At 56.2% G+C, this 26,939-nt stretch overlaps 1 protein-coding gene across 1 annotated transcript in view; it reads left to right on the top strand.

Moving 5' to 3' along the window:
- Nucleotides 1-26,939, top strand: part of LOC102457218 (mucosa-associated lymphoid tissue lymphoma translocation protein 1-like) — a 46,862-nt gene that overhangs the window by 7,296 nt on the left and 12,627 nt on the right. The window contains exons 5-12 of the mRNA XM_006128025.5: nt 2,803-2,978; nt 7,827-7,923; nt 10,028-10,054; nt 14,419-14,622; nt 20,672-20,849; nt 22,567-22,641; nt 23,903-24,030; nt 25,035-25,166. Coding sequence (XP_006128087.3) covers nt 2,803-2,978; nt 7,827-7,923; nt 10,028-10,054; nt 14,419-14,622; nt 20,672-20,849; nt 22,567-22,641; nt 23,903-24,030; nt 25,035-25,166 — 1,017 coding nt within the window. The remainder of the gene's footprint in view (nt 1-2,802; nt 2,979-7,826; nt 7,924-10,027; nt 10,055-14,418; nt 14,623-20,671; nt 20,850-22,566; nt 22,642-23,902; nt 24,031-25,034; nt 25,167-26,939) is intronic.

The following is a 26,939-nucleotide window of genomic DNA, read 5'->3' as shown; positions in this document are numbered from 1 at the left end:
GCACACTGTCAGGTCACGCCCATGGGGCTGGGTTATACCCGTGTGTGTGGCTGGCGGCTGCCAGAGTTGAAGCCGGCTATTCGCAGCAGCTGCTGGGGCTAGGGTACCTATTTTGGCAGACTGGTAACATTTTATTTGCATATATATTTGCATAATGAATACGCAAATATAATGTTGCCAGTCCACCAAAAGTTTGTGAATAGGTTTGCCAGTCTGCCATATAAAAAAGTTTGGGAATCTCTGATCTACTGTTTATTTTAGAGAGCTTGTGCATCTGTGTGTGTGTGTGTGTGTCCATCCATGAGCGGGAACTTCTACTATGAACTAAGGGAGGAGGATGTAGTTAATGCCAATCAACATGGTCTGTTTTCCAGAAACACCTGTCAAATTAACTTGATGTCTTTTTTGATGAGATTGAAGGTTTGGTTGTTAAAGAGAATAATGTTGAGATAACAGACTTCCGAAAGGCATTTGGTTTGGTACTGCCTGATACTGTGCTTAAAAAACTAGACTATTAAATTAACACAGCATACATTAAATGGGTTAAAAACTGTTCAGCTGGGAGGTCTCAAAATGTTACTGTAAATGGGGAATTGTCCTTGAAGGGCTGTTTTGAGCCGGGTCCTGTCGCAGCAGTCCCCTGTGCTGTCTAACGTTTTTATCAATGACCGGGAAGAACATACATAAAAGCATCAATGATAAAGTTTGCAGATGACACAAAAATTGAGGGAGTGGTAAATAATGAAGGTCAGTGGTTTAGAGTGGCCTGGATTGCTTTGTAAACAGGGTGTAAGGCAACACCATGCAATGTAGGCTAAAGGTCAGTGTATACTTCTCGGAGCAAAGACTTCAGGCTTCACTTGGCAGCATGGGGGTCTCGGTCCTGAGTAGGGGTCACTCTGAAATGTGCTCCTGGGCTGCATAAATGGGGGACTCTCAAGTTGGAGCAGAGAGGTTATTTTTCCTCTGGGTTTGGCACTGACGCAGCTGCTGTCTCGCACTTCAAGAGGGATGTTGACTCATTGGAGAGAGTTCAGAAAAGAGCCCTGAGAATGAGTACGTTTTTAGAAAACACCACACGGGTCAAACTGTCAGAGCGCCATCCAACCAGCTCCACGAAGAGACGGTGACTGTCTCAGAATCTACACAGGGAGCAAATAGTTACTCATGGGCTCTTTGGAGTAGCCAAGAAAGGTCCAGCTCCATCCAATGGCCAGACCAGTGGTACGAGTCCCCTCGAGACAAGTCTGGGGGATACGTCAACACAACTGAAATTTGGAGAAAACTGAATTTTTGTTTCAAGTTTTACAGCGCTTTATTATTTTTGTACTTTTTACACCCAAAAATGTCATCTCCTGCCCAGCTATGATTAAGTTGTTTAAACAAATGTGTTGCAATGGTAGAAAAAAATGTGTGTGTCTGTAGGTGCTGGTGTACTTATAATTTCTTTTAAAGGGGTACTTCATAAAAAAAGACTGAGAAACACTGAGCTAGACAAATTCAGACTAGAAATTAGGGGTAAATGTTAGGGCCGTCAAGCGATTAAAAAAATGAATGATGAGATTTAAACCATTGTGATTAATCAGTTGTAATCCTACTGTTAAACAACAGTCTGGAGGTGTTTGGTATTTTCTAATATTGATTTCAGTGACAACCAAGTCATTGTACGGTGCTTGCTTGATTTTATTACAAATATTTACTGTGTAAAAATAAAAGAAATAGCATTTCAGTTCAGCTTATACACGAAGGGGAGTGCGAGCTCTTTCATGAAAGCTGAGGTTCCAGCGGCGAGGGATTATTATTAGGATATTCTGACATAACTCCTTTCCATTGAGGGAACCCTTGTTTGCAAGAAGGAATGGGTTTTACCTCAGGGACTCTGCGTGCGGCAGAGGAGGAGGCTGGCACGGGGAAGCTGCGCTCACCAGGCCCCTGCTCTCCGTGGCAGTGTTTCTTAAACCTTGAGTGTGGAGAAGTTAGACTTAAAAAAAGATGGTGGCGTACTTTGTGACCCGCTCCAGGCTCCCACCCCCTCACTGAGCATCTGACCCCCTCCCCCCAAGCTCCTGCCCCTTTGGGGCACAGTGTTCCTGGCTTCTGCCTCCCCAAGAGCTTCTGGCTGGGGCTTCAGCCCTCCCGCCACGGATGCTTCCCTTCCCCCCTGCCTCTGCTCCATGCCATTAACCCTTTACAAATGGACCCGTTCATTTTGTTTTCCGTTAATCGCGGGTGCTAATTGTGATGAATTGAGAGTCTGAGTGGATTTTTAACAGTGAGGGTAATTACCCACTGGAACAATTTGTCAAGGCTCATGGTGGATTTTCCATCAGGGACAGGTTTTCAACCAAGACTGAATGTTTTTCGAAAAGCTCTGCTCTGGGGCCTATTGTGGACCAGGTTTCTGGCCCCGGCTCCACAGCAGGTCAGGCTACGGCACCACAGTTGTCCCATCTGTCCTGGAGTCTATGACTCTATGGCACGGCTGCTTTAAATGCTGAGTAGGGGGTGAGCATGAGTCTGGGCTGCGGGCACTACTGAGGCACATGGCGTGGCCCTCTCGATGGAAGCTGTGTGCTGCAGACCACGCCAGGGGTTGCTCTGGGGTAGGGCAGGAGGCATCGCTCCAGACATGCCCTAACTGGAGCACTTGAGAGGCCTTGCCTCAGAGGGGACGTGGAACACCCGGGGGCCATTATACCGCTGGGGTTCTAGCACAGCCTCCGGCTCTGGGGAGCCCCTGGTCCTCTTCCCTGACGAGGTAGCAAAGAACTGCTCTAACTGAGGTTTAACGTTACTCCCCAGGCCTGCTCCCTGTGCCATGGCAAGGAGAACCCGTCATAGTCCTGAACCCCACCGTGCCAGAGGTGAAGGTGGGCAAGCCGCTCCTGCTGCAGTGTGCCGCACTGGGGGTGCCAGCCCCACACTACCAGTGGTACCACAATGGGATCCCCATGAAGCATCAGAAGAAGAAACTCTTGGTACGGTTGTCTTTAGAGGGTTCGTACGCCTGGCCTCCGGGTGGCGGTGCAAGGAGGGGAGGAGAGGGTCTATGGCTGAGCTGTGAGCATGAGAGAGCTGCCCCCATCCCTGTCCGTCACAGGAAAGCGGGTGTGAGGCTTGGAATGTCATCTGCTGCTGGCAGGGAATAGGCATGAAAGACCTGTGAGTGACTGATATAGCAGTGTGCCATCACCGTGGTTACCAGAGCCCCCGGTGAGCCCTGCGGGACGTTGTAGCTGGGAGTCCCTCAGCTTCCAGGCCTTTAGATGAGCTGCCTTGGATTGAGGCACATTTCCCTGCAATGCAGTGTGCAAGCTCTTTGCGCTGTTTGGGTTGCTGGGGTTGGATGGTTGCTCTGTCCCTTGGGTGGCGGAGACTTTGCAGAACGTAAGAATGGCCAGACTGGGTCAGACCAAAGGTCCATCTAGCCCAGTGTCCTGTCTGCCGACAGTGGCCAATGCCAGGTGCCCTAGAGGGACGGAACACAACAGATAATCTTCACGTGATCCCTCCCCTGTCACCCATTTCCAGACAAACTGAGGCTAGGGACACCATTCCTACCCATGCTGACCAATAGCCATTGATGGACCTAACCTCCATGAATCTATCTAGCTCTTTTTTGAACCCTGTTCAAGTCCTAGCTTTCACCATATCCTCTGGCAAGGAGTTCCACAGGTTGACTGTACTCTGAGTGAAGAAAAAATTCCTTTTGTTTTAAGCCTGCTGCCTATTAATTTCATTTGGTGACCCCTAGTTCTTATACTGTGGGAATAAGTAATTTTCCTTAATCACTTTTTCCATACCAGTCTTGATTTTATAGACCTCTATTCCCAGCTCTTCTCCAGCACTTGCGATGGTCTTATGTTGGCTCCAAGGGCAGCGCGGGTGCCTTTTCCCCGACTGGGTGGGGAGGTTTTGTGGCTTACTGTTACGTTCGGCATCCTCCCCCTACCCTCGGCCCCTGCTGCTGCAACGAAGTGCTCCATAAAGGTGACAGCTTCATCTAAGGTAGTGGACCCACCTTTGGCCTTCAGGGGGGAGTATCCTCCTCTAAATTGACCATTTCCTCCACCTGATGTGCTGATTTATTTTCTGGCTCCAACCACCTCGTCCCCGCCTCTTTCACCCGCTCGGCTACTGCTCGTGGCCGTTCCGTCGAGCTGTAGCGGGCCTCCCTGAACCGCTGCCGGTATGTCTCGGGCGAAACGCCGAGTTGGGTGAGGATTGCCTCCTTCACTTTATAACAACAGAGCGCGTCCCTGGCTCACACGCCCCGGTAGGCGAGTTGTGCTGGTCCCGACAAGTACGGGGCTAACAGGGCAGCCCAGTGTTCTTGTGGCCGTTTGGCCACTGTGGCCACCCTTTCAAATGTGACCAGAAAGGCTTCCGGGTCATCTTGGGGTCCCAATTTAGACAACTGGCTTGGTAACTGCCTGCTGACATTCAGTCCTTCTTCCTTCCCAAATAGGCTGTCTCCTCCACTCCGGGCTCCTCCATTCCGGGAGCGGTTTCCCGCATTTCTTGGATCAGCTGCTGCTGCTGCTCCTGAAATTGGGCGGCAATCTGTTGCAACACTTGGGTCTGTTGTTGCTGCCGTTGCCACTGGTTGTTCATCAACCATTCGAGGAGTTTCGCTACCTCCATCTCTACTTTCCCTTGGGCAAAATCATATTCATATCAATTAATCTTGTTGTTCTCCTTCTATCCCTTCTCGCTGGGCTGGGCTCCTGCCCACATTCTCCACCATGTCTAAAGAGGCCAGTCCAGAGTCCTTACTGGTTACTCCCTTTTAATGTTTTCCCGTCATCGTTATCACCCATTTTTACTGACAGGGCAATGTCCACCCCTTGCAATTATGCGTCACTAGCGTATAACTTTTCTCCGCCGTTGGCACTTGGCCGCGGACAGTGGGGTAGGGGGACCCGGGCCTGCCCACTCTCCCGGGTCCCGGCCCAGGGCCCTAAGGCAGGGATGGTTTACCCCTGATCTAGAGGACAGGGGAGTTGCCCATAAACGCGTCCGCCTGTGGACTCCACGACCCCACCTTGGGCCACTTCCTACCTCTGCATCTCTGGCTCGGTTCCTTGCCGAGGGCACAAGCCGCCTTTGGGAGCAAAAAGGGGGAAGTTGCGCTCTCCCTGGCGCGTTATCGCTCCCTCTTCCCCCACCGGCTTCCCCCCTTTCCCCTTCCTGCTGGCGCCATTTTATGACACCCTGCCGTGCCGGTGGGTGACATCATCAACCAGCACCTACCCGGCTGCTGCGTTCAGCGTCCTCTGCGCCAGCGCCTCCTTTGGCCCCGGGTGATCCCCCGAATGGGTCCAAACACCCTCCCCAGCTGTCCCGCGGCAGCTGTCTCCGCCGGGTCGCCCCTCCTCCCGGGACTCCCTGTGCCTTTGATCAGTGCGGGGTTGCTTCACCCCGTCACATCTCTCCCTTCGTCTCCTCTTTTCTAAGCTGAAAAGTCCCAGTCTTTTGAATCTCTCTTTATATGGGACCCGTTCCAAACCCCGAATCATTTCTGTTGCCCTTTTCTGAACCTTTTCCAAATCCAATATAGCTTTTTTGAGATGAGGGGACCACACCTGTACACACTATTCAAAGTGTGGGCATCCCATGGAGTTTACAGAGGCAATGAGATAGTCTCCGTCTGGGCAGCAGTCCTAGGAATGAACGAAGGACCTGGCCAGACATGGAGGTGGCGACGCTGAGCACAGCTTGCCCAGAGACGGTCACGTGGAATGGGACACATTGTCATGCTCTTGCGTCTGTGGCTGGAGCATCTGAGCACAGCGGGGCAGCCCTGGGGGCAGGTCACAGGGTCAGCTGCTCGCTGCTAGTGCGCCTCCTACTGCTCGCTCTGCAGCGTCGCTGATCTCAGGTCCGATGCCCCGTGCTTCTTGCCCCGTGCCCTGCCTTCTCCTGGCCCGCAGCTTGTGGGTTTGCCCTTTCGAGAAGTGATATCATCTTCTTGCATGTCACGTGTCTTCCCCTTCTGTGGTGGGAAAGTCTCTTTTTATGAATGGGCTCAGGCCGTCTGCCCATTCACTGCCCAGCCTGTCACTTCCCCCAGGCCTGCCTTCTGCACCAGCTTCCAGCACAGGGACCCTCTCACCAGCCTCTTGTGCCTGTTCCTTTCTGGTCCTGACGGCTCCTTTCCCAAGCTCTTCCTAACCTTCTGTCCCCACTATTGCCAGCCCAAAAGTTTCCTCCTGCCTGTGGGCTACTTTGGCTCTGCAGCTCCCAGCCACCCCTCCCTCCTTCCAGGAAATGACTAGCATCCTGCCTTTCTGAGCGCCACCCAGCTCATTCCTCCCAGCTGGGCTCCCTGTTGCTCAGCCCCGGGATTACTTAAACCACCTTAGTCCCCTGCCCGGTTAATTGGCCCTTTCTTAGCCTCCATTAACCCCTTTGGGGCACGCGTGGGGCAAGGACCCCCTTCCAGGGCAGGACTCTAGGCCCCCCCCATTTCTTCTTTAACCCTTGTCTAACCCGGCGCTCTGGACAGCCAAGCAGAAGTGATCAGTCTTCTGGGAGGGCTCCTGTGTATTCTCTGTCCATGACAAAGGTTCAAATCGGGCTCTCCATGCACCTCGTTGTCCTGGTCTGACCAGGAAACCGCCCGTCACAAGCGCTCACAGACGGGCACCAGTCCCCTAGCAGTGAGCACTTCACCTGCCCCGCCCTGTCTGTGCCCCCACCCTTAGAGCTCGGGCTAGGAAGAGGCTTTGGTTCTGGGAGGGGGGATGCTGAAAGGGCGATGGGGCCAAGACCGACGCCACAGCTAGGGGTGTGGGTGGGACCCTGGGCATGGGCTGGCAGCTGGGATACAGCATGTAGCAAAGCAGAGCCCTGGGCGTGGGGCTGGGAGCTGGGACCTTGCGTGTGGGGCCGGGAGCTGGGACTTGCGTGTGGGGCCGGGAGCTGGGACTTGCGTGTGGGGCCGGGAGCTGGGACTTGCGTGTGGGGCTGGGAGCTGGGCCCTGCATGTGGGGCCAGGAGCTGGGCCCTGGGCGTGGGGCTGGGAGCTGGGACCTTGCGTGTGGGGCCAGGAGCTGGGCCCTGGGCATGGGGCTGGGAGCTGGGACCTTGCGTGTGGGGCTGGGAGCTGGGCCCTGGGCATGGGGCTGGGAGCTGGGCCCTGCGTGTGGGGCCAGGAGCTGGGCCCTGGGCGTGGGGCTGGGAGCTGGGACCTTGCGTGTGGGGCCAGGAGCTGGGCCCTGGGCGTGGGGCTGGGAGCTGGGACCTTGCGTGTGGGGCCAGGAGCTGGGCCCTGGGCGTGGGGCTGGGAGCTGGGCCCTGCGTGTGGGGCCGGGAGCTGGGCCCTGGGCGTGGGGCTGGGAGCTGGGACCTTGCGTGTGGGGCCAGGAGCTGGGCCCTAGGTGTGGGGCTGGGAGCTGGGACCTTGGGTGTGGGGCCAGGAGCTGGGCCCTGCGTGTGAGGCCGGGAGCTGGGCCCTGGGCGTGGGGCCGGGAGCTAGGCCCTGCGTGTGGGGCCAGGGATCTGGGCCCTGTGTGTGGGGCCAGGAGCTGGGCCCTGCGTGTGGGGCCGGGAGCTGGGCCCTGGGCGTGGGGCCGGGAGCTGGGCCCTGGGCGTGGGCCGGGATCCGAGCTCTGGGTAAAACGTGGACGTGCTGCAGCACCCCCACGCGCCTAGTTCTGGTGCCCGTGTGCCCCACTGCGGAATGTGGCCACGATCCTGGGGCTTAGCGAGGCAGGACGGGCTTCGTGCGAGGTGTTAGCCTGGGACTCAGAGAACGTGGCAGCTGCAAAGTGGGGACACAGGCTCCGGGGGAAACGATTTGAGGTTCTCATCAATCTCTTCAGATCAGCTCGGCGAAGCTCGGTGACGCTGGCACGTACCTGTGCTGTGCGGCCAATGGCCACGGAGAGCACTGGACGGATGCCCTGGAGATCCACGTGGGTGAGCAGCCGGGGCTCGTGACCAGATTGGGGGTCAGGGCGGTGTCCTGGAGGGGCCAGTGCCACAGCGTTATCTGGGGACCAGCATCGGCGTGGCCTGGGAGGGTTAGCGCAGGACCAAGCACCGTGGCATTGGAGGCTCCAGCGCGTGGGTCTGACAGCCGTGGGTGAGCCACGTTAGCCAACCTCAGTAAAAGGGGCTGGTGATTCTGCAGCCCAGCTTTTGGCTCTGTCAGCGCGACTGAAAAGTGACGCATCCCAGAAATCGATGGCCACTCTCTGTCTTCGGTTTTGACCCCTGCCTCAGTTCCCTGACCTGAGAAATGGGGGGGATGCCGCCCTGTTCCTGGGGTCCTGGGCAGAGCAGACAGGGTTTGGGTAATCTCCGGACAATCCTGTGGAGCTGAGAACTGTCTTTGTAGCTGTAGCAACTCAAGATCCTCGGGACACCGAGGATCCGGGGCGCCCTGACGATGGCTGCCCCAGACAGCCCTGGGGATGGTTTCTCCGCCCAGTAACTACCTAGGCTTGATGGTCTGTGGGGATCTGCGCCAGCTCCCCGGAGCTGAGGAAGTAGCTGCCTCCCGCGGTTGCTGACAAGCCACTCGGCACAGCGATAATGGCATTCCTGGCATTCCACAGCAAGGGCAGAGAGTTAAATTTAGCCCAGGAAGTAGACTCTGTAATTATAAGGAGGAAAGTAACATTCTTCTTGCCTGGCTGTGCTGCGTTCGGAGGAGGGTGCCTCTGAGTCCAGTAGCAGGCAGCTGGAAATGCCTTTCTGCCAGGCCATAACAGCAATCCCCCGAAATGCCTCACTGGCCCAGAGAAGTGGGACTTTGTTCCAGAGAGGGAGCTGGGTTAGTCTGCTCCAGCACAAACCACGAGGGGTCCTGGGGCACCTTAAAAACCAACCGACTTATTTGGGCATCAGCTTTCGTGGGCGGGAACGCCTGCCCCGGGGACTCCTCGTCTAGCCCCCCCTTTGGCGCCCACATGGGCAGCCTAGGGAAGCTAGCCCAGGACCCCACTGTCTGAGGAACTGGTAGAGCGGTCGCAGGGCACAGGACGTGGTGAATCAGAACGCGGCGCGTATCCAGACACACTGGGAAACGCTGCAGCAGGGTGGCCTGCCCTCTTCTACAGGGCTGGGGCCCACAAGCTGGAGACTGCCCAAGAGGGAAGGGGCAAGTGGACTATTTCAGGTGAAATCGGACGGAGTCAGACTCCGGCCACAGGGTATAGAATGAGAACAGCCATCCGCGGATATGTTCAAACCCAGCATCCTGAGACTGGCTTACACACCTTGGGTATGTCTACACTACCACCCTAGTTCGAACTAGGGTAGTAGTGTAGACATACCCCATGAGACTTATTCAATCATTTATAACGTAATAAATGTGACGGGGAGCCATGCCCCCCACACCCATGCTCACACCCAGCCCCCTTTGGCAGCAATCTTGGCACAAAATATGTCTCGTGCAGGACTGTGTGAAAATGACTCCGTGGCTGGCCTGTGTCAGCAAGCGGGGCAGGCTTCCCACTGGGTTCACGCAGCCACCTGGAGCTCACAGCAGGTGAGACAGCAGCTAGAATCTGTCAGCAAGTGGATGATCCCCCAGTGGGTCACTAAAGATCATTGGGGGGCGCACAAGTTTAAAGCAAAGATTTCATTTTTCCCCTTCCTGCCCCCTTCTCCCGCCTGGCAGGGCAGCCCAGGGCGTGCTCCAGCCCTGCCAGGAACTCATTGCAACCCACAGCTTAGTGCTAATTTTGGTACAGTCATTAAATGGCTATTGGGTGCAGTCATTAAATGGCTATTTGGTAATTGGGTACAGTAATTAAACGGCTGTGCTAACTCCAGGTTCAGCTCTCAGGACTGAACCAGGCCCCAGCATGTAACATGGAAGCTCAGTGCCTCCATCCTGGCCATAAGCTTCCCACCCCCCAGCTGTTCTGGGTGGAGGAGAGAGCTGAGCTTTCCGATCCAGCATTCTGGTGGTGGGGCTGTTTCGCCAGGGACTCCTGGGATCAGACCTGGGAGTGGAGTTAGCCCTGGAATCCAGGAGTCTGCATGGGCTGATTTCCTCCCTGTCTCTTTGCAGGTCTGGGGCTGGCAGATCCGTTTGTGGGTGAGTGCTGCGTGCGTCTCTTTCTGTGAAATCAACCCGTGTCCACAGTGCCATGAGCCTGACACTGACTTTAATCTAAACACTCCCGCATCTGTCCTCTGCCTTTGGGAAATACAGCTGTGCAAACAGCTGTGCCTGGCCCCTCCCCCAGCTACCATCTCACTTCCGGTGTGCGTGCACCCCGTGCCCGAGGGCTTTCCCCCTCGCAGTACTAACCAAGGTGGGGAGTGCAGACTCAGCAGTCTCTTAGGGTATGTCTACACTAGAAAGTTAGTTCGAACTAACGGATGTTAGTTCGAACTAACTTTCCTATGCGCTACACTAGCGCTCCGCTAGTTCGAATTTGAATCGAACTAGCGGAGCGCTTAGTTCGAACTAGGTAAACCTCATTTTACGAGGACTAACGCCTAGTTCGAACTAGCTAGTTCGAACTAAGGGCTGTGTAGCCCTTTAGTTCGAACTAGTGGGAGGCTAGCCCTCCCCAGGTTTCCCTGGTGGCCACTCTGGCCAACACCAGGGAAACTCTATGCCCCCCTCCCGGCCCCGGACCCCTTAAAGGGGCACGGGCTGGCTACGGTGCCCGTGCCAGGTGCAAGCCTGCCAGCACCCAGCTAGCAGACCCTGCACCTGGCACGGCACAGAGCCACCCACCCGATGCCCCCCAGCCCACCCCCTCTTGCCGGGACCAGGCTGGCGGCTCCCAGGAGCTTGCCCTGGACCGCAAGAGGCGGGCACCTTCCTGGGCTAGTGCGGACATCGTGGACCTCGTCCACGATCTCCGCACTAGGCACAGGAAAGTGGCCGTCTAGGGCAGGAGAGCTGCCAGCCTGGCCACCCAGGACCAGGTGTGCATGAAAATCAAGGGGGTCCACTGAGACCCCCGACACTGAGCCCTGAGCTTACAATGGCCGTCCTGGGTCAGACCAAAGGTCCATCTAGCCCAGTAGCCTGTCTGCCCACAGCGGCCAACCCTAGGGACCCTGGAGGGGATGGACCGAAGACAATGACCAAGCCATTTGTCTCGTGCCATCCCTCTCCAGCCTTCCACAAACTTTGGGCAGGGACACCACTCCTACCCTCTGGCTAATAGGACTCCATGGACCCAACCTCCATGACTTGATCTCACTTCCCTTTAAACTCTGTTCTAGTTGTAGCCTTCACAGCCTCCTGCAGCAAGGAGTTCCACAGGTTAACTATTTGCTTTGTCAAGAACAACTTTCTCTTACTAGTTTCAAGCCTGCTACCCATTCCTTTCCTTTGGTGTCCTCTAGTCCTTCTTTATGGGAACTCATGAAGAACTTTTCTGAATGCACCCTCTCCACCCAACCCCTGCTTTTACAGACCTCTATCCTGTCCCCCCTCCGTCTCCTCTTTTCTAAGCTGAACAGTCCCAGTCTCTGTAGCCTCTCTTCATCTGGGACCTGTTCCCAACCCCTGATCATGTTAGTTGCCCTCCCCTCTCCCAGCCTTTCTCTTCCCCTCTCCCACCTCCTTTTCCCAGTCTCCCCCAGTTTTTTTCAATAAAGACAGAGTCAATGTTGGAAGAAACGTTATCTTTATTTTGTACATCAAGAAGAAGGGGGGCTAGGGAAGGGCAAGTGGAAGGAGGTGAGGGAGGAATGGGGTACGAGCCCCCGATGGGGAGGACTGGGCTGGCTCTGCGGGCTTCTGGGGGTGGAAGCTCTCCTGCAGCCCCCCAATTACTCCCTCTCCCCAGATGGCAGCCTGCGGCAAGTGCAGCCGGGCTGATGGCCGAGTGGTGTGATGTGCCCAGTGTGGGCACTCAGGGCACTCCAAGCCAGAACTTCTTTGCAAGCGGGGCACCCCTTAGAACTGTGTGTCCGGGGTGGGGGTCGGGACCCTTTAAGCGCAGCCCTCGGCTAGCCTGAGACAGTATCTCCATGCTCTAAGTCCTCCTTTTATGCCCTGCCGGCACTGCTTCCGGCCATCATTAAGCCCTGTTCAGAGTCCACTCAATGTGGACTTACTAGTTCGAACTAGCAAAACGCTAGTTCGAACTAGTTTTTAGTTCTAGATGCGTTAGTTCGAACTAGCTTAGTTCGAATTAACTAATTCGAACTAAGTTAGTTCGAACTAGCGCTGTAGTGTAGACGTACCCTTAGGGTATGTCTACACTACCCCCTCGTTCGAACTAGGGGGGGTAATGTAGTCATACGGAGTTGCAAATGAAGCCCGGGATTTGAATTTCCCAGGCTTCATTTGCATAAAGCCGGCCGGCGCCATTTTTAAATGCCGGCTAGGTCGGACCCCTACATTCATTTGCAACTCCGTATGACTACATTACCCCCCCTAGTTCGAACTAGGGGGGTAGTGTAGACATACCCTTACTGCCGCTGCATTGTATCAAGGGTGGCTCCACCTCTGACCCCCTAGGACCAGGTCTACACTGCAAATCAATGCATGATGCACGTCCAGCTCCGTGAATGGCCTCGCTGGAGCCCCAGCATGCCTTGCACCAATTTTCTGGTGTGGCCCCACTACGGGAAGTTGAGGGAGGAAATGTTCCCCGTGACTTTCCTTACTCCTCGGGCAGCAGGGTCCGCGTTTCACCCAGCAACAGCCAACCAACCAGTCTCCTTTCATCGTGTCAGTCGGATTCTGACAGGGTCTGGCCATATCATGGCCCTCACTCCAGGTCTACTCTTACTGGATCTTTCTAGGAGCTCAGCATTTTGGAGAACTCCACTTATGAGAACCCTGTTACCCCCATGAGAAAAGCGATGGGGTTGTGAGCATTGACAACTGACCCTGCTCACACAGGTGTTACAGGGACAAGTTACATGTGTGTCCGCACTGGGATTTCCTGACTACATGCGAGAATCCCATCTCGGTCAAGCCAGATGCAGACTTTCTTCCCAAAGGCCTGTTCTCATCAGGATGAGGAGAGGCTCATAGCTTGAGTGTTGGGTTTATGCTTGGCCAGAACTAGGCCTTTTAGACCATTATCCCTGTTTGTGCCATGGTAGCCAGGAGGAAAGGCCTGCCAGGCTCGACGCAGACATTGGCAGAGCTGTAGCTTGCACATCGGTGTGTGCGTTTAGTAGCTCAGCGTTGCAGAGATGATGCCCAGGCGTGCAGATCTTCGGTCATGGTTCAGGTTGATGCCAAAACCCACCTCTAGATGGAGCTGTGTGTGAGTCCCCTGAGGACAGGTGCAGTCGCTCAGGGAAGGGAAGAAACGGTGATTAACCCGTTCTCTGAGATGTGTCCATGTCCAGCTGATGATCTGCCCTCCTTCCCCTCTCTGCTGGAGTCGGGCTGGTAAGAAGGAGCTGAGGAAGGTCTGCGGTGACTCCACCCCACAGTGGTGTGAGGCGGTTGAGGGGGCTTATGCCCCCCTGACAGGCACCACTACGGGAGAAATCTCTGATTCTGGTGCACAGGGCGCACGCCCACCTGAAGGGGAAAGGACGCAGGCAGCACCCCCTTGCAGAGCACAATTACAGAACAGGCTAATCACTGGTTTGAATGCCCCTGGGGACAAGCAAGCTAGCTGGGTGCGATGCAATCGGCAAGGTGCAGGAATCTTTCCCCTCTAGAGTCCACACTGTGGCTTTTGTCCTTTGCCTTTCTCTGGCTCCTATGGCCTTGTTCCCTCCCCATGCAGCAAGGGGAGTTCCGGGCCACGCGGGGGCTACGTCTACACTGGCACGAATTTCCGAAAATGCTTTTAACGGAAAAGTTTCTGTTAAAAGCATTTTCGGAAAAGTGCGTCTAGATCGGCAGGATGCTTTTCCGCAAAAGCACTTTTTGCGGAAAAGCGTCCGTGGCCAATCTAGACGCGGTTTTCTGCAAAAAAGCCTCGCTCGCCATTTTCGCCATCGGGGCTTTTTTGCGGAAAACAGTCCTGTGCTGTCTACACTGGCCCCTTCACGCAAAAGTCTTTCGGAAAAAGACTTTTGCCCGAATGGGAGCAGCACAGTTTTTCCGGAAAAGCACTGATGATTTTACATGAGATCGTCAGTGCTTTTGCGGAAATTCAAGCGGCCAGTGTAGACAGCTGGCAAGTTTTTCCACAAAATCATCTGATTTTGCGGAAAAACTTGCCAGTCTAGACACAGCCAGGAAGTTCAACCTGCCAAATCCTTCCCACCTTATATGGTGAGACGGCCCCTCTTCAGCCCTGACTGTGACGGGGCAAAACGTGTCCCCAGTGAGCAATCGTTCCTCCGCCTCCCCCGCCACTTCCTGGGCTGCTTCCTGGCCAAACAGCCTTGAGGAGTCGCGCAGTTTCTGGGTAGTGTTGAGGCTCCAGCCGCAGGCCCTTCTGGGGGTTTGGTGGATCAATCTGGCTCTGTGCTTGGACACTTACCTCTTGGCTTGTCATGTGCTATTTCTGCCAGCAACTGACAAGGTGGCGCTCTTGGTGGGGAACAACCATTACTGGAACCACCCTCACCTGATGGCCCCCGTCACGGATGTGTTTGAGCTCCGCCTCCTCCTCAAGCGACTGGGCTTCCGGGTGGTCTCTCTCCTGGACCTGAACAAGGCTGAGATGCTGTCAGCTGTCAGCCGGTTCCTGCAGCTCCTAGGGAAAGGCGTCTATGGTAAGTTGCGAGCCGAGAGCCCCTTCAGCAGGAGCCCTTCTCAGGGTCTTCACTGCCTCCTGGGGGCTGCACCTCTGAGCCTCCAGCATGTCTGTCTCTCTCCAGGAGCCCCCTCGGGAAGTGCACTTGCTCTGGACCCCGGGGGTCTCCAGAGCCAGAGGGAGCAATGCACCCCCAATCTCCAGCCTGCAGGGACCCTCAGCCAGGGCAAAACAAGAGTTTATTAAACCTCTGAACACAGCCCAGGGAGTTCTCATGGCCCTTGAACCTAGTCCCAGCCCTGTTCAGCCGAGTCTGTGGAAGTCCAGAGGGCTCAGGCTGCTCTTTGTCACCTCCTCCCATCCGGCCATCCTACATCACCCCTCCTCTGCCTTGCCTGGGCAAAGAGATCACCAGGACCTCTCTTCAGCCCTTTGGCCTCCCCTGGCCAGAACCAGCTGGCTTCCAGAAAGGGGTAGGTGGGTCTCTGGTCACCAGTGGCTGCATTTCTCTGTGTCCATGGTCCAGGCGGTTAGGCGAGGTCACGCCTGGTCCTCTGCAACAGCGAACCCCGTATCCTACCAGCTTGCTAAACCTGCAGCGCACAGGGACACCCAGAGACACAGTCTTCATGCGAACCACTAAGGAACCTTGGTCTGAAGCTATGCCTCCTCTACATGAGCCATTACGTGAGCTGGGGGCAGAACCAGCTCTCGGATATTGTAACCCCACCTCCTCACCAGAGCTTTGGGCTTGGCTAGACTGCTGGCAAACCGCGGCTCAGCAGGCGTACTTAACCCACTGTTCCCGTGCGTCACGCTTCCCCCACTAGGGACCGGTTCACTTTTTTTAGAACAGGCCTCTGCCACTGAAGCTCTTTACCTCAAGTCCTCCCACTCTTTTGAGAATTGCTGTAGCAAACCCTGCGGACATTACACAGCGGTGGCAATTGTGACATTTGCGTGAAACAGAATTTGCTTTTGCCTTTTTGTCCTTAAAACACACCCGGGAAATGACATTTAAGAAATGCCTCCAAAGAGCGCACCAGCGATGCTCAAGGAACCGTTTGGGGGAAGCCCCCTCCGCCGTGCCATCCAGGCAGTCAGACTAAGATGATCCCAGTGGTCCCTTCTGGCCTTGGAATCCATGAACTCAGCGCCCTTGTGAGTGTGCAGGACGATACAGCGTCTAATTACACACTCAGGCTGTGTCTACACTGGCATGAATTTCCGGAACTGCTTAAAACGGAATACTATTCCGTTTTCAGTTTTTCCGGAAAAGGAGTGTCTACATTGGCAGGCTGCTTTTCCGGAAAAGCCCTTTTTCCGGAAAAGTGTCTGTGGCCAATGTAGATGCACTTTTCCGGAAAAGAGCCCCGATCGCCATTTTCACGATCAGGGCTTTTTTCCGGAAAAGACTACTGGGCTGTCTATACTGGCCCTTTTCCGGAACAGTGTTCTGGAATAAGGACTTATGCCCGAGCAGGAGCAGAATAGTTTTTCCGGAATAGCGGTTGATTTTGTACAGTAGAGCATCGTTGCTTTTCCGGAAATTGAAGGGCCAGTGTAGACAGCTCACAGCTTATTCTGGAAAAGCAGCTGATTTTCCGGAATAAGTGGCCCAGTGTAGACACAGCCTCACAGACTGTTCCCCAGGAACCTAGCCTCACTCGCGGCAGCTTGGAGCTGCTCAGGGATGAATCAGGGCTGTGTCGTGAAGGAGGCTGTTGACTGTAGAATCTCAACCTCGTTTGTTGCAGAAGTTGGAAGGAGGGCAGTGAAGGTAGCTAGGGTGCAACTTGTCCCGAAGAACTGGGCTCTCTTTCTGGCTCTGCCACAGAGCTCCAGCGTGAGGCTAGGGACTCTCATTTAACCCCCAGCTATCACAGGTGGACACTGTCATTTCCCCCTTCTCTGGTGCCCAACTCACTTGGCTTCTGGTTTGCAGAAGTGCTGGGCACTCGCAACTGCAATGGATAGGGGCGGGTATAGGGCAGAGCGAGCGGGTTGGCCGCCCCGGGCCCCATGCTTCAAGAAGCCCCGTGTATGCGCCGTGGCAAAGGGGAGCCCCGCAAAATTATGCTGCCCTGGGCCCTGCGAAATGGTCATCTGCCCCTGGCAATGGAAGTCAATTGGGGTTGCTCCTTAAACCTAGGACGTGCTACAGAAATGCGACGACCTCGGGAAAGGCAGCCCTTCGGTGTCTCAGGCTGGAAACCCAGACTTAGTGGGCACTTGGGGCAAGTTTGGCTTTAGCCCCTCTGATCCTCAGTGCCTCCTGTGTGAATTCATGCTCTGGTCTCTCCTGTGAGGGCAGGGGAGATAAATTGATTCATGTGTGTGATCCTGTCGCTATGGCGATGCGCACCTCAGAAAGACCCATGAAGCAACTTGCCACCCCGTTTTCAGTGCAGGGTGTGCAGCACATAAAGCGGGGGCCTTGTGAAATGCGGATGAGAAAAGAAACATTGAAGCGCAGCCTCGTTCCCGGAGCCTGCCCGTGCCGTGCCGTGCATTGCATGAGGCAGCGGTGGTTTCACCTGGGCTTGGTCGGGATTTGAGGAACTATTCTGTAGGCTCCATTCGCAGACAGGCCCCCACATGCTGCTCACTACTGACCATCTGCTGGGGTTTCAAAACAAGTGTGCGAATGCGGAGGTAGAGGCGTCCCGCCAATGAAAATGTGAACTGAAACAAGGCCCAGAAGGTGGATCCCCATGTTGGATGATTTCACGACTGGTGGTTTTCAGCCAGGCTTAGAAAGCCGGTGTGTGTCTGGACAGACCAGCCAGTGGCCTTGCGGGGCTCCAGTGATTCATGTTGGCTCTTAGAGGACAGTTGCTTGTAGTGGTTGAATCTAAGCTGCTGCTGGATTCATATTCCTGGGTGGCCCGCCAGGAGGGATGGAGAAAACCCATCTTTCTTGGGCAGGTGTGGGCCCGTTACAGAACCAGCATCCAGGGGAAGCCAGAAGAACATTACCAGCAGCATCAGGGCTTCTGTTTTTGAAGATGGGAACCTGGCTGGTTCCTCCTGCTTGAAACTGCTCTCAGATGCTTCTTGGAGGGTCAGAATGGAGCCTCCTCTTCTGTGGTGACTGGCGTCACCCAGTGGTGTCTAATTAGGACTCTGTGTTGCAAACGAGGAATCTCCCCGTTCCACTGACTCTGGGCTTGGAAAATCCACAGACCGAAAAATCTAGCCAATCTGTCAGTCAGCCGGAGCAGAGATATTTTGAGATGTTTGAGTCATTGGCCAGTCCACAGGCTTTATCTCAGCCACCCGAAAGCCATCCCAGCTCCCAGATAATTTCAGAAAGGCAAAGATAGCGAACTGTGGTAAGAGATAAGACTGTACACGCTGCCCTGCCCAGAGAAGGGCACTTCCTGTTTTACAAACAGATGCCTGTAGCTTCCCCTTTATGTTTGGGTGCTCAGCAGTTTGTCTTTGAACCACATTTTTTTTCCCCACACAAAATCTGGGAGAAAGGTTGGACTTTAACTTGAGGAAGTGGGGAAAGGAGGGCCACTAGGCTATGTAGCCTCCAGGGACTCGGCCACACTTGGGTCGCATGAAAAGGTATTTCTTGCTTAAAATCACAAGTTTGGGGGTTCTGTTTTTACATGCGTATGTATAGGGGCTGGATTACAGAAGGGGTGTGAATAACCATCACAATAGTTAACTGGTTAAAGAGATAAAACTATACCGTTTAACCGTTGGCAGGCAGGTCTTGCCTGATGGTGCAGTGCAGACAATGCCCCGCCTGCCCCACTCCAGCATGGCCAGAGTCCCACCTGGGTCACTTCCGTGTGGCCTGACCACTCTGGTGCGGCCGGGGCCAGGATCTCGCCGGCCCACCCCAGTACAGCCAGGATCCCTATTGGCCACCCCGGCTGCTCTGGCACAGGAAAGTTTCAGAGGGATCTTGTGGAAAACATTGTATGTGAGTGTGTCATGATAGACTGTAGCGTAATACACGTGCACAGGGGAGGTGAATTAAGGTTACACAGGCATCATGAGTCTCCTGGCATTTCCTAGCTTTTCAGTGTTTGTCTCGCCAAACCTTAATAATGTGCTTTCAATCCAAGCGTTACAGAATTTCTTAGGTGTTTTTAAAAAAAACCTAAAAATTGAAAACAAAAATTCCATCCTGTGGCCCTTCCTCAGCAGGGTTGGGATACTGAGAGCCAAAGCCCAGCCCTCCTTCTCTAGAGCGAATGGAGTAAGAGGGAGCAGTAAAAGGCTTTTATCTTCTCTGTGGCGCAGCCATTGGAGAGGAATGGAGAGGCGCTTGCCTGGTGGGTGTGACAGGACCCCCAGGTTGCCCCATGAAACTCTCCCCAGCTCAGGCTGACTCTCCCAATGCCTTGCCAACAACTAACAGCAAAGCCCTCCGGGTGCTGTTATCACTCTGCACACGGCATGTGGAGCCCCATATCCAGCTGGATTGCAGGAGTACTCTCAAAGCCACGCATGGGTCGCACAGAGCGGCACCAATCAGAGCCCCCCCAGCTCTGTACCTCCGGCATTCACCACCTCGTTTATTAATTGCTTCACCACTTCATCAATGGAAAGCGGACGTAGGCCAGCCTTTGTGAAACCCCTGAGCTAATTTACCAAACCCTGTAACCAGCAAAACAAGTTTGTTGACTAAAAAGATAGATGCTAACGACTATACACGACAGGCAAAAAGTCAGAGCTTGGTACCAAAAGAAAAGAAAATATAAACACACAGTCTAAACCCCAGCCCTATTAGACTGGGCAGCAACTAGACTGAGCAGTTTCTCTCACCCCACTGCATATTGCCGTCCTTAATACACATGGAGGCCACGTCTAAACTGGCAAGATTTTGTGCAAAAGCATTTGCTTTTGCGCAAAAACTTGCCAGCTATCTACACTGGCCGCTTGAATTTGCACAAGAACACTGATGATCTAATGTAAGATTGTCAGTGTTCTTGCGCAAATACTATGATGCTCCCATTCAGGGATAAGCCCTCTTGGGCAAATGTTTTTGCGCAAGAGGGCCAGTGTAGCCAGGGAAGAACTGTTTTGCACAAAAAAGCCCCAATGGCGAAAATAGCAATCAGGGCTTTCTTGCGCAAAATCGCGTCTAGACTGGCCACGGATGCTTTTGCGCAAAAGCGTCCGTGCCAATCTAGATGCTCTTTTGCGCAAGTGCTTTTAATGGAAAAACTTTTCCGTTAAAAGCATTTGCGCAAAATCATGCCAGTCTAGACGTAGCCTCAGGGTTGGGCCTTAAACCTGGGCCAGCCTCCTCTGTGGGAGTCTGCAGGCTTTGTTGCTTGCAGCGCAAGTGGGGGCAGGAGAAAGGCCAAGCATGGGCCCCTGTGTTTGGCTTAGACCATGTGCTAGGAGAATTCCAGTCCAGGCATGTCTGGTGGGGTTTGCTGAGTTTCCTCAGGCAAGGCTGAGCAGTTCCCTTGGGGTGGCCTCATGCAGGCAAGTCATTGCATTGTGGCTCCCTTGCTGGGCACTACACCCGGGTGTTGGGTACCTCCCTGGTCGTTGTCTCTGCAGAGCTAGTATCTCAGCCCCTCCCAAACTCACCACACAGTTCAGTGAAAACCATACAACAGAGCTCTGACTGTTTCATATGCAATACTCACCATTGGATTTAGAGAAACACAATGTCCAGCCGGTCAGAGCCTTTCCCCTGACACCTCACGTGACATGCCACAACTGTACTGAGACGAGGAAGAGGGGGGTGACACTGAATGTCCCAGTGGGCTCCACAGCTATTTGTGAAGAGTCGGGACTAATGGATTCGGTTCCAGTTGGAGCAGCCTCTCTAGCGGTTCCTAGGGTTGACAACATTGCATTTCAAAACTAGGGGACAGATCTCAGATGTCTCCCATCTTGACTTGACCCTCAAGGGCAAGTCCTCCTCCTGACGCAGGACCCTGCGGTCCGTGTGTAACACAGCCACTACACAATGGGGGGAGGGAGGCTTGCTGGCCCTTGGAGCAGTTGCTTGGATAACAACCAACGCCCTGTGTTTTCCATGCCTCTCCTCCCCGCGTAACTCTCCCTTTCTTCTTCCTGGTTTGCAGCCGTATTCTACTACGCCGGGCACGGATATGAACATTCTGGGAGAAACTACATGGTCCCCATTGATGCCCCGCAGCCCTATGCCCCCGAGAATTGCATCAGCGTGCAGAGGATCCTCCAGAAGATGCAGCAGCGGCAGACGGCCCTCAACCTCATCCTGCTGGACACCTGCAGGAAGTGGTAGGCCCTGTTCTCCTCCCCCCCTCGCCCCTCCAACCAGGGACAGCAGGGCTAGGAGCCATCGCACTCCCTCCAGGGGAGATCCCGGATGTTGGCCCAGGAAGCTGGATGGTGCCTGGTCAGAGCAGCCCCCTCTCCGGGCTGGAGGCAGTGATGTGCATCCCGCCCCTCTCCGCCTGGTTACCTCGTTTAGTGCCACTCTCCTACCAGGTTTGGATGGACAGGTCTGGGTTCGTCTGGCTCCCGCTGCCGCTTGGCAGGGCTCTAGCCTATTCTGGGGTATGACGTCTTGTTGTCCTTCGGGTCTGGAATCCACAAGCCGCTCATGTGTTTGTCTGGAGCAGCCGAGGGCAGATAAATCCGTCCATTCACTGACTGTATTTAGCCATGTGCCTCATGCCTGTCATTGTCACTTCTGGGGGGGCTGGAAGGGGGCGCCAGCCGGGCACACATTGCCCTCCAGTGGCCTCCTGGTTCCCGGTCCCCAGTTACCAACGCAGCCTGCTGCCGGCTCTGTAAAATGGGGCCTCCTGTACCTTCCCCTTCAGCGGCCATGGAGCTGATAACGCCACTGCAGGGAGCCTGTGGGACCTGGCTCTCAGTTCCACATGTGCAAACGGGGAGTGACTCCACTTTGGTGGTGTAAACACGGCCTCAGTGAGAGAGACCCTCCCTACGCACTGGTATCTTCAGAGCCCAGAGACACAGCGTAATGCTAATTCTCCATGTGAGGCTGCAACTTCCTGTGCAGGCCCTGTGGTAGATGCCGGGCATGAAGGATGGTGGAAGCCAGGCCTTTCGCACCAGATCAGCCCTCCTGCCCTTCACGGCTACACTGCAGCGCTATTGCGGGCATCCTAAAATAGCTAGTCTGCGTCTTTTGAGCGCGTCCGTTATTTCGAAACAGAACGGGCTCGCTATTCCGGCAGCCCTGTAACCCTCGTTCCACAAGGAGTGAGGGACGTTTCGGAATAGCAGTTTATTTTGGAATAAGCGCCGTGTAGACAGCGCCAAATTTTGAAATAAGCTATTTCGAAATTAACTGGAAATAAGCGACGCAATTTGCGTTGCTCAGAATGCGTCGCTTATTTCGAACTCCGGGTGCAATGTAGGCGCACCCCACCTGATCTTGGGAATGACGGGCCCGTTCCTTAGCCACACCCAAGCTACTTGGCACTGCGGTGGCAGCAAAGCAGTCCGATCAGAGTGATGGGGAATTGCGGCGGATTGTGGACCGCAGCTCCCTGGGGAAGGCCAGGGGTGTGCGCTCCAGCAATCCTTACCAGCACGGTAGCCCCGAGGGGCCACTAGGAACCAGTGGCACCTTTTCTGCTGCACCCTCCGCTCCACCCTGCAGATTTCAGCCAGACATGTTCCCCTTTGTTTAGCCCCGGACGCAGGAAGAGCCCAGATCCAGGCTGGGCTGGGGAAAAGACCCCGTGGCCATTGCTACACACTCTGCCAGGGCTCCGGGGTGTGATGTGGTTGTCGAGTGCTTTGCTGTCGCTCAGCAAACGCCATCGTTGGGGTTGGTCCTGATTTGGGCAGGGGGTTGGAGTTGGTGGCCTCCTGAGGTCTCTTCCAGCCCTAGGACTGTAGGTTCTATTGCCTTGGCTGCACTGGCTCTGCGTGTGCCCAGGGTTGGGGTCATGCTGTGCGTGTAGGAGGGTGACTCCCCTTACACCCCGTTCACACCGTTCCATCCTCCCACCCCTAGGTACAACCCGCAGTGTGCGCTGTCACAGGTGCAGCCGCTGGAGCCCTGGGGGAACACGGTTTATGGCTATGCCACGTGAGTATCTGCCAATGGCCTGTGGCCAGAGACCTTGGCACCTCCCAGCGCCGTGGCTTGAGGCTCTTGCTTCTGCAGAGCTGGAACACTGGCCATCCGATCCAGTGTCATAGGCCGGGGGACGTGCTGAGAACGCCACAGCCCCGACTCTATCTGCCAGCTGGTGCTGCTGCAGCCGGACCCCCCAGTGCAGACAGCACCTGTCTCTGGTTCTCAGGCCTTTTCTCTGGCTTCCCTGCTCTGTCCCCTCCTCTCTCCCCAGCGGTGGCAGATCCACAGTTAGTCTGCGACACCCCTCTCTGGTCTAATATCCGTGAGCGTGTGAAATGGAGGCTCTGCCCAGGGCGCTAAGGTGCTGGCTATCCTGGGCGGCAGCACCTCCTCCAGGGCTACAGCCGGATTCTTCCATTGACACAGCTGGGGCAGTGCACAGGACACCCTAGGAGTCATGGCACTGACTTGTCCTTTTCCTGGTGGCTGCTCCATCCCCGCTCTGCCCCACGGCCCTGCCCCCTCCCCACCCCTTCTCCCAAGGCCCTGCCCATGCTCCGCCCCTCCCACTCCCATTCTACCCCCTCCCCTAAGGTTCTTGCCCTCACTTCACCTGCTCCCACTCTGCCTGATCCCCCCATTGCTCTCTGCCCTCCCCCAAGCGCCTCCCACCAGCTGGTGCTGTGGCGGGGGGGGGGGGGGTGCTGAGCCCCCACCGTTTTGTTCCTTGGGTGCTGAGGCCCTGAGCATGCAGGGAGTCAGGGCCAAGAGCCACAGATCTTCCCCTGAGCCCCGCAGATCCTGGCGGGGGAGATTTCAGAAGCGCCGGGCTCTGCCCGCACTGAAACGAAATGGCACAGGGGCCGGTTCCTGTTCCCTGACACGCGCCTCGTCGTGCACTGACATGCTGCCGGGTCACCCCATGGCTCCCGATGCAAGCAGCAACAGGAGCTCCAGAGAGGGCCTCCGTTCGAGGACCAGCTTTGGGGGACCAACGCTCCCAAGCACATACGGGCTCCTTCACCCAGAAGGGCGGCGTGCATTCCTCTGGCTCTCCGTTGGCAAGGGGGCTGTGTTGCTCCCCCAGACCTGGCACCTGACTTTTCAGGGTCCTTCTGACCACGGCCCCGGCACTCACTTGCCCAGCAGAAAGGGAAGGGTTAGAGCCACTCCTCAAGCACAGAGTGTCTCGGGGGGGCGGGGGGGAGGTTCCCGGCTGCTCCTGCGCGGTGAGCGTGGCACACAGCTGAGGGGGTACTTGCCTTTGAAGGAGCGAAGATGCAGAAGCCTACGAAGTGCAGGATGGGGAGCTCAGCTCTGGGATCTTCATGAAGTATCTGAAAAGACACATTCTGCAGGAAAAGAAAGTGACCCATATGCTGGAGGATGTTCTGGAAGGTAAATATTGGACCAGGCTCGTTTAGTTCACGCCGGGAGCTATTTATTCCGGGCAGTGACGGGGCGGTCCAGTGGTGAGCGAGGATTCAAAGGGAGAGGAGAAGGAGCAGAGAGACGAAAGGTCAGGAAGGCCCCCGGCCCAGAGAGTCCGTCCGAGGGCATGAGAGTGAAGGGGCTGAGCTGAACCGAAATCCCTCCTTCCAATCAGGGAACACCCCGGGGGGGGGGGCTGTTTGCAAAGGGGGATCCTGTGGGGTAGAGGCCAGAAAGCCTCGCGCTGGAACGCAGCAGCCTGCTGCCACGAGCATGGCAAAGCCCCCGCATGACCATGGCACGCTGAGTCTAACCCAGCCCGGCCTCTGCTAACGAAGATCCTGCCTCTGACCCTGGCAGCACCGAAGCCGGGGCGGGAGGAGAGCCAGCTGGCCGCGTTCACCCCGTCCTGGCGACGGCCCTCGCAGGGGGCGGGGAGGGAAACGAATGAGCCGTGGGTGGCTGGGAGGGGTCCCAGCACAGTGCAGGGAGATGTGGCAAGTTCTCATCGGGGTCCCCAGACTGCAGCTGGCTCGGCGGGTGGCAGCATTTTCTGAGGGCTCAGTGGCGGTTGAAACCCGGCATGACAGATGGGAGGTGGGGAGTGATCGGGACTCTCCCTGCACAGTGCTGGCTGCCCAGGACTTTCCTCCTGGAGCAGGGACCGAGGGGTTTCTGCAGCGGGCAGTTCAAGGCAGGGCTTGGGGTGCATGTGGAGTGGGAGGGGGACTATCCCAGCCCCTAGAAATCTGCCCGTTGCTTGGCCTGCAGGCGCGGCACTGCCCGAGGGGGAGCGATGGTCACAGCAGGAGCTGGGGAGACCGGCCTGGCGCAGGGACGGTGGGAGCCGGGTCTCCAGTGCAGGGGGAGAATTCAAAGCACAAAGAGGAGGTGGTTGTCCAAACCCCACCGGCTGCCCCAGCGCCCTCTCCGGATCATGAACCGTTACGCAGGCAGCTCTTCTCCCCCAGACATTGGCCGGGACCCCTTGGTAACTGGGAAGCAGGTGATGGAGATCAAGCACACCCTGAAGGAAGCCCGGGCACTGACAGACCCCGTCTGCATGGCTGGCCCAGCTGTGGAGCTCTGGGGACACAGCCATGGTAAGAGACTCTGGTGTCTGGCCTTTCTGGCCTCTATCGCGCAACGTGTTGGACAGTAGAAGCTTTGGTGTCCAGCAAGGTGGGAGCATGGGGGTGCCAATAAGTCAAATATTCTGGGCAACTAAGAGTTTGGAGGGTGGCAGCTCTGGGCTGAGGCGGGGGATGAGGTGTGGGAGGGGGAATGGGCCCTGGGCTGAGGGGTGCAAGCTCCGGGATGGAGCCAGATCGAGGGGTTCAGGGTGCAGGAGGAGGATCGGGGCTGGGGCAGGGGGTTGGCTGTTGGAGGGGGTGAGGGCTCTGGCTAGGGATGCAGACTCTGGGCTGGGGCTGGGGATAAGGGGTTTGGGAGGTAGGAGGGGACTCCTGGCTGAAGCTGGGGGGTTTGGAGTGCAAGAGGGGGCACGAGGTTTGGGCTCAGGGAGGGGTTTGGGGGAAGGGGCTCAGGGCTGAGAGGCAGGCTCTGGGGGAGGAGTTTAGATGCAGGAGGAGGATCGGGTAGAGGAGGGGCTTGCGGGTGCCAGATCTGAGCAGTGCTCACCCTGCAAGCGGCCACTTGTCCCTGTTCGCCTAGGACCTAGGTGGAGGTGCAGCTAGGTGGCTCTGTGTGCTGCCTCCGCCCGCAGAGCTCCCATTGGCCACAGTACCCAGCCAATGGGAGCCGAAGCGTTAGTGCTCGTGGTGGGATGGGGGCAGTACATGGAGCCCCCACGGCCGTTCCGTCCCTCTGCCTAGGAGCCGCTGAGACGTGCCACCACTTCTGGGGAGCCAGGCAGGCCAGGTAGAGAGCCTGCCGGCCCCACGCCAACTGGCCTATCCACCGGACTTTCAGTGAAAATGAGAAATGCTGGTTTATAGGCCCTCCGGCAGGCACAGGCCAGATAACACCGCGTTAAGGGGGTGTCTGCACAGCAGGGCTTAACTCGAAATAACCGAGGCAAATGGAGCTGTGTCAGTTGCGTAGCTTCTTTCGAAAGAGGGAGCGTCTGTTACGCTGCCTTCTTCCATTGAACTCGCGGGTGGTAATGAGCCTCAGGGTGGTCGGTGCAGCTGGAGCGGGGGGAGACAGGCCCCAGCCCTGCTATGGCCCCGCCCCCACCATGGGGAGGGGAGGAGGAGCAGTGCATCGAGTGCCCCCCCAACGGAGAGGGGAAGTGCATGCACCCTAGCCTCCCTGGAGCAGCGGGGAAGCAAGAGGCCACATCGCTTAACCTCCCTGCCCCCACTGCAGCGGGGAGGGAAGAGGCCACGTGGTGTGAGCCCGCCTGAGCCTCCCTGGTCCCTGAAGCAGCAGGGAAGGAGACGGCCGCACGGTCTGAGCACAGGGACGGCGGCACTGGGGGCAGCAGCGCTCCGCCCTCAGGACCCCGACAGCAGGCGCTCTGGCAGTGGGGTGCGGGCGGGGCCAGGCTGGCGCTTTGGGAAGGCAAAGCCTGCCCCTGCCTTACATACTGGACGTGCACGTGAGGCCTAGCCATTGGCCCTAGGACTGTACCGCCTGGAGGAGCAAGCGCTCTCAGACTAGCAGACCCAGGCCAACCCGCGCCGGTGTCTGGGCGGCGAAGCTGGACAGGTTCAGACTGGAAATCGGGCATTGGCAGGGAGGGTAATTAGCCACTGGGCAGTTTTTCAGGTTCTCCTCACAGACGATTTTGCAGCCCAGAGTGGTGGGTAGCCTGTTCCCCAGCTCCTGTGGGCCGTCCCCTGCGAATCCTTCCTCCGGCTGGGTGGGGCCGAGCCATGAGCCAGGGCACTCGGGCCTGCGCGGCCGGGCCT

The sequence above is a fragment of the Pelodiscus sinensis genome, chromosome 14, assembly GCF_052426305.1.
Source record: "Pelodiscus sinensis isolate ZL-2025 chromosome 14, ASM5242630v1, whole genome shotgun sequence".
Lineage (NCBI taxonomy): Eukaryota > Metazoa > Chordata > Testudines > Trionychidae > Pelodiscus > Pelodiscus sinensis.
This window is presented reverse-complemented; position numbering and strand designations above follow the sequence as displayed.